This window comes from Prosopis cineraria, unplaced genomic scaffold (assembly GCF_029017545.1).
Source record: "Prosopis cineraria cultivar Desert tree isolate PC_DT_omini unplaced genomic scaffold, ASM2901754v1 PC1, whole genome shotgun sequence".
NCBI classification, from domain to species: Eukaryota; Viridiplantae; Streptophyta; class Magnoliopsida; order Fabales; family Fabaceae; genus Prosopis; species Prosopis cineraria.
Window position 1 is genome coordinate 53,665,844 of NW_026555332.1, and position 7,471 is coordinate 53,673,314.

The window sequence follows — 7,471 nt, forward strand, 5'->3', positions numbered from 1 at the left end:
TTTCATTTCCATTTCATTTTCTCGTGCTCCATCCTTTCCTTTCCTTCCACTTGGATGAAGACATTTTCGAATGAAGTTAATCAAGTTTTCCCCATAAAATGATTCCAACTCCTTTTCTTCCTCCACCTCCGGTTTAATATAATTTTAGATTTATTCGTTTAAACTTTTAAGTTGAAGCTGGTTTAGTTGAATTTAACTCGGTTTAGGTCATGCTGAAAATGAGATTTTTTGGAGTGTGCAATTTGATGAATTAAATTTTTGTTATATTCAGTTTTAAAAAGTGTGTTCATATTCATAGACATATGCTCCATGTCAAATGTGTTTTAAAAAGGACAAATAATTTAACAATATTTTCGGAATTTTTTTTAAATAAAACAAAAAAGAATTCATTCTTATACAAAATCATGCTATTAATATCATACGTCAAAATATACGCTTCAAATTCATAAAAAAATACTTTAAAATTTGACTGAAAATGAAATTCCTACCGAGAAAATTATCCATGACAAAACAAAACCTATAATAAATGAAGATCAAACTTAACTTTTATCATTTTTGCAATTTTATTCCTTCTTTATGTCCAACTAAATTTTTTTCACACCATCTTGGTCAATTTTAAAACCCTCGCCTGAGACATCAAAAACTCTCTTTCCTTAATTTTTCATTTATGAAGTTAACCACGATTACAAGCACAGAAACACCTGTCCAAATCAGAGAATGACACCATATTTCCTTAGAGAATCATTAAATAATATCACTCTCCGAAAAAAAATACAGATAACAGTTTTTTACTTTTTTTTTTCAAGTGCAAGGCCATAGATAAAAATCCATGCAGATGAAAAGATATAATAATGTAGTCGACTTATGCAGGAAATAAAGTATATAATTATATACACAGAATTTTGAAATATTTACATCTTTCCCGCCATTTTCTTTGGCCAAGGCACCTTTCCCACCATTATATACATGTGTAAAACTACCAAACTTAACTCCATACGTACAACCCAAAGTTATTTCTTGTTGATAATCTAGTTTACTCTACGTAAGACCCGTGTAACATACTTCTGTACACATACAGACGACTATGTGCAGGATGAATCTACCTGCCCCTCCTGAGTGAGGAAGATGCATATTTACCGTGTCGTTGACCTCTACATTTGGTTTGAGAGGGCTGATGATGATTAATGCTGAGAATAAATAGGAAGGTAAGATTTTAAGAGTAAGATCTTATCAACTTAAAATTCTGAAAAGATCGAGCTTTAAAGAAATTCCCAAAGAGGAACCCGAACGTTGTCCGGTGAGGGGATTTTGGTGGAAGACTCGACGAGTCGTGTTTCACCCGAAGTACTGTCTGGCCAATCTGTCTGCGAATTGAATCAATGATCTTGGGGTCAACTGGGTTCCCAGTCACGTCTGTGACATAAAAAGTGTCTCTGGCTTTTCCTCCTTCTGTTGATATTTCTGCTCTCTTGATGCATAAACTGTTCTCCCGGAATATCCTTGTTATCTCTGAAAGGAGTCCTACACGATCTTCTGTGCATAGCTCGAGCTCCATCCCCTGCACACAGACATTTTACCTTACCATGTAATATATAACCGAAAAGGAACTGTTAGAAGCACAGGTTCTAGTTGTTCACTGGTTATTGCTACGCACCTCAGATGCTCGCCTTTCAATGGCTGCTTCAAGACACTGTACAAGACGTTCTCGCTCAGCCTCTGAGTTTATGGGAAAACCATCGACATGCCGAATATAAAACTCCTAGATAAGGGAGGGAGGAAGAAGCTTCGTCAAGATTAAAAAATAGGGATCAAAAGGGAAGTGGAAAACAAATGCCAGGTGGGTCTAACCTGATAGGCTTCAGTCCCATCTGTGCGGACTACACCATGAAAAACTACATACTGCATGTCTGTTAAGGTGCAAACAATATCAAACAACAGTTTTGGCCTATCTTTTGCCCTCATGGTGACAACAGTATAGTCTTTCTCAATGCAATCTAACACGTTTACGTGGGGGAATGAGCTCTTATCTCTGATTCCCCCATTTCCATCTTTTTCAACCCTTTCATAGTCCCTGTCAGCAAACATAATCTGATGTAGCCTTCTGTCCCTATTTGTAATTCCAGGCGGTGAGAGTGTTGTTCGTGCTGTCTTCGGATCACTGTCCCCCCTAAGGACATTGCAAAGCAAGTCCCTTATAGTAGAGAGACGGGAAGAATCCTTGATAGCACGCCCACTGCAATCATCAGTCACATGAACTACAGCTGCAGCTCTGGTATTATGTGTCCATATCTCAGCATTTACAACATTACAGTGAAGATCTGCAAGAACTGCACAGACTTCAGACAGTAAACCAGGCCTGTCTGTGCCTGTGAGTTCAATCGAGGTGTGCTCTTCTGAAGGAACAACCCCTACAGACCCTCTCAATGAAGGCACAAACCCGGGATTGTTTTCAAGTTTCTGTCAGGGAATCAAAAACTACAATTTAGATAGTCAAACATCAAGGGACCGAATATATCATTGATAAAAGTATAAGAGTATTTATTATTCCACCCAAAAGAAGAATCCATGCAGTATGGTTTTGGGGGGGGTGGGGATGAAGCAGTTAGCCAGCAGTATGGTGTTGATAACTACTTTTTTTATTGGGCCAACATAGTGATGATAAGTTCAATAATCACAAATTCGGAAAACTGAGATTCCTTTAATAATTTTATGTTGCTTTCTGTGCTGACCATAATGAATTAGCAGTTAACACAACGATAATAAAGCAAGTGTTGCATGCTTTAGACTTCAGAGTCCAGAAACTAGTGTCTCCGGCAAGAATCCAGAAAATTCATAGTAGATCCAATATCAGAGTTCAGGAAAAGTAGTTTACTGGAGGGAATCACATCTAATAATGGACAACAATAAACGAACAGTTTCCTCCTCCATATAACTTCAATTAACTAATTCATAGATAGCTCATGCAATTGGCCAATTCTTATATTGAGTCCTGCTTAATTGGGCTGAAGATATTTTCTTTTCTTTTTTCCATACAGAAAGAGCAAAGACCCATTCTCAAATGCCAAGCAAACGATAATAATTTACATACAACAAAACGATTTAATTTAAAAAAAGCCAAGTCTTATGAGTCCCAACCCTTTGGAGGTAATCAATGACTTCCTTGTCTCTGATTTTGTTTCCACTCTGATCAATCACGTTAAACACTGAAAAAGGGATATTAAAATTAGGACTAAGATGAGAAAGCAGAGCAGTTAATTAATAATATGGTAATGATTACAATAATAATTCAAGCCTTTCGCATTTTAGCCTCCCTCTAGTGAAAAAGAAGATTACCGTCCATGAACCACACCCCATCAGATGAAATGTAGGCTTTTCTTATTATGAGGTTGAGATCCGTCAGAACTTGGACAACATCCAGGAGAATCCCATGTTTGTTAACGCTATCAACCTGCAAAAATTATTCAAATCATAAGATAATACTAAAAATCCTGTCGACTCAAAATTGAATTTCATCTTCGGACACATGGGACAAAATACCGGAAGAAGGGAAAAGTAAAATGTGGCAAAGTATTCGACAACTCGGTGCCAATCGAATTTTGTGAAACCTAAACACGAAGGAAAGCAAGCTTTACCTGGATAACGGTGGCGTCTTGACTAGCGTCGTTGTCGATTACAACCCTACATGAACCAGGCGGAAGGATAATTAAGTAACAGCGAACAGTTACTCTATCGATACACATACAAACTCTTGAATAGGAAGATGTTAATCCTCAAATCGTAAACATAATAAATATAAAAGCTTAAAAAATATGGCCACTTAGTAACAAACCCAACACGTTCATCAGAATACCAAATTTTAGGAAAGTTGAATACAAATTGATCAGAAATATAGAAATCGTTTTGAAATCGGACCTACTAAATTCAGGAGAGCTGGAAAATGAGTATTAAGCAAATCTACAACAGACTTTTTCTCATCAATTTTTTTTTTTTGGGGGGGGGGGTACTCCTCACTCGAACTGAACATTGAATAAGAATCCGAGTGAAATTCCGTTTGAAAGTTACTAAATTAGGACCAGAGTTGCAAACTATAAGGGAAGAACAAAAAGAAAAAGCTGACTCCTTAATCCCTAAGACAGTTCCAAATTTGTTAGTGATGACCGCCAAAGTCCTCTGAGAAAATCTTCTACAAATTTGGCAAAAAATACCTCGGGGGATTCATCCTCCAGATAAGCTTTGCATATTCATCTTCCATTTCTGAAAATTTAAGAAAAACATATACCGAAAACTCTTTCGAAATCTCAGAGCAGGCCAGCAGTTTTAGCACCTCGCGGGCAATAACATACTGGCTAAAGGAAAAGAAAAGGAGAAACTCGTCTCGAATACAAAAATACTACAGGCAGGAGTCCCGCTCCCCCTCCTCCAAAAACCACGGAAATCCCAAAGAGAGATAAAGAGAGTGAACAAGGGAAAACGAGGAAGAACGAAAGATGACATGTGATTGTGAAGAAAAGTTCAATAATTAATAGGCAAACGAAGGGACCCCGATTGCGTTGTTTAGAGAATCCGCGGAGGAATGTGGCCTGTTGAGGTGACGTGTCGGTCTTTGATTGGGGAAAGAGTAGTTGCGCATGTCTTTTGACCTTTTTGGGTCTCCCTCGCTTTTCTGGTATCAACTCGTACGGCAATCTTATGAATCGCAAGGGAGAGAAATGGCGATCGATGACGTGTCACTACACGTGTCGCCTCCAGCTCAGTCGGAGATCTGCCGCTATTATTGCCGGCAATCTCAGCTTCGCCGACTGATTTTCTGCCCACCGACCCGATTCTACCCTCAACTTGTTTGGCGATTGGGGAAGAAATAAATGACGAAAGAAAAGCTGTTAAATTATATATTTGATATTTATCATAAAATTATTTACTCAAAAATTTAAAAATTATAATTAAGTTATTTATCTAAAAAAAGTTAATTATTTCTTTTTGCTATAATCAAACTATTAAAATATATTATATAAATAATTTTTATTATAATATAATTTAATTTCACAAACATGAAGACTTGTGATAGTTGAATGTTGTTGTTGTACTGATCTATTTATTATTGTCGTTGATTACCAACTAAAAAAATTAAATAATAAATTCAGTGAACAAACAATAAAGCCTCTTAAATTGAACGCAACTTTATATCTTAAGGATGATGTAAGTCATTCAATTTTTAAAAAGAAGATGGATTTTTCATCAATTTAATGATAATTTATATTGATAAAAAATTATTAAAAAATTTATTATGAACACTGCAATTAATAATTTCTATGTCATGAAAAATTAAAAACAAAAATTAAAAATAAAAGTACTCATTTATTTTTGCTTTATGTTTATAAAATTGAATATCAATATAAACATTGAAATATTTACATTAAATTAATGACGTGTGTGAATTTAACTTTCCTTTTATTATTATATGTGTTTTGTCATCCCATCCTCTAATTAAAATTCCTAGCTTTGCCCTTGCGTTAAAGCCATTGGTTTAAAGGTCGATAATCAACAACCATAATCGGATTAATCGTCAACAAAAGCATCCCATTGAGACAGTGAAGATGCTAGGTTTATTAGTTGAATTGATTCGAATTTCAATAGTATGATTAAAACTAATTATTTGGGATGGGCGGATGGCGACGAGGGGGGAGCTAAATAATTGTGGTGGCGATTTTGTATTTCTTGGCGGAAAGATTTGACAAACAAGGTTGTCATGTTAGTGAACAGTGTTGGAAAAGAGGTGTCGGAATTAAAAAAGAAGCACTTTGCATAAAGGGATATGAAAGAAGAACGAATTGTAGAGTTCTGATGAGAAAACAATAAGAGAGGATCAGTAACACGAGGGAAGCGAACGCAAGCGAAGAGCGTGGAAAGCGATAGATATGGAAAAACATTGCACAGATGTGAGCAACGGGTGAGACGAGGAACGATCAATAGAATAGAAACAACTGTGACCCAAAAGAAAAACAATAGAAATAGAGACAATGAGAGGGGAGGGTGTGGAAAAACCTTATCTAGTTCCAGAATGAACAAATTGGAAAATGACGGAAACAAAAGAGTGATAGGGAGGTCATCAACGTGGTGTTTCCCAGATTGCAAATCATGGATATCCCCCCAGGCAGGGTCTATTCCAAATCCCCCTCATTTTTATCCTTGTCCTCCTCCCTCGTTTCAATTCACTGAATAAATCAATAAGAATTTATCCTTTTTTAATATTAAAAAATAGGTTCCTTTAAACAAAGAAAGAAAGAAAAGTAACACTTTCATGAGGGGTATTATCCTATGATTTTATTTATGAAGTGTTTCAAACTTTTTTATGTATATTAAAATCAATTTGTCATATAAATGCGTTGATTGATTTACACATCAATCTTCATATAATAATCTAAATATTAAGATTTTTTATTTTTAGCCAATGGGTGAATGAATTTTTTATACTCTAACATAACTTGATTTGTCATCATTTTGAACAGATTTTTCTGTAACCTTGTATTAAAAAAAAACAATTTCTCATAATATTAAACATGTTGAAAAATATCACTTATTCTGATTAAAAATATAAAACATTTTAACTAGATCATAACTTTCAAAAGGTTAGTTAATTATTTTTTAATTTATATTAGTTAATTATTTTTAAATTTATATCATCTTTTTATTATTGTCCTTATTTAGCAGAGTGTTTCATTTAAAGTTGATAGTTAATTAATTTAAAAAAACATATTAATTATATTTTAAAATGTTAAAAATATTTTATATTTTTTAATATTTAACCGTTCATTCAAACTTCCATTCACAATTTACAGTGTCAATAATCAAAACTGTTGAAGGATTGAAATGGAAATCTGGCACATAATAAATACTCCATGCGGTAATATACAATGTTAAGAAAGTACATGGATGATCCATATATATATATATATCTTTTAAAAAAATTATATGGATGAAAGGTGTTTTTTAGAAGGTAGGTTTTGTCTTGTATAACAGGATGGCGGGGGGTAATTACATTAAATTAATCATCATGGGATGGGTTGCGCCTTGGTGGTCTTGTTTTGACTTTTAAGAAGGCCGAAGTTATATCGAAGGGATATTCCGGAGGAAGAATCTGAACAAATATCTGTCCTCCTCCTCCATAAAAAGAAAAAGGCGAAGGTTTTCCCCTCTCGCCTTCTCAGACGGTGAAAGTGGGCAGAGGATGTGTGATGCTGCGTGGAAGTTGGTGAGTGGACCCGAATAAGCACCCTGGGCCCCCACCACCGCAACCATCCCTGGGGGGCCCCATATTCCCAGGCCCAACATTCCCCCTTTTTTCAATTTAATAATAAAATTAATCACTTTTATCCAGGAAGCTTTTTATTGGGAGAATTTTAAGAAAAGACCCTTAATCACATTTATTTAAATTTAAAATTTTTAAAGTTTTAAAATTTTATTACAATTTAGG

The 7,471-nt window shown here is 35.1% G+C and overlaps 1 protein-coding gene across 1 annotated transcript; it reads right to left on the minus strand.

The window, feature by feature from the left end:
* Positions 1 to 838: 838 nt before the first annotated feature.
* Positions 839 to 4,501, minus strand: LOC129287984 (ACT domain-containing protein ACR6). The gene is made up of 7 exons (XM_054924289.1): positions 4,206 to 4,501; positions 3,633 to 3,678; positions 3,334 to 3,448; positions 3,136 to 3,203; positions 1,849 to 2,457; positions 1,655 to 1,759; positions 839 to 1,558 (listed from the first exon to the last, which is right to left on the minus strand). The coding sequence occupies exons 1-7, from the start codon at positions 4,250 to 4,252 to the stop codon at positions 1,214 to 1,216; spliced, it is 1,335 nt and encodes a 444-aa protein (XP_054780264.1). The 5' UTR covers positions 4,253 to 4,501; the 3' UTR covers positions 839 to 1,213.
* Positions 4,502 to 7,471: the final 2,970 nt, after the last annotated feature.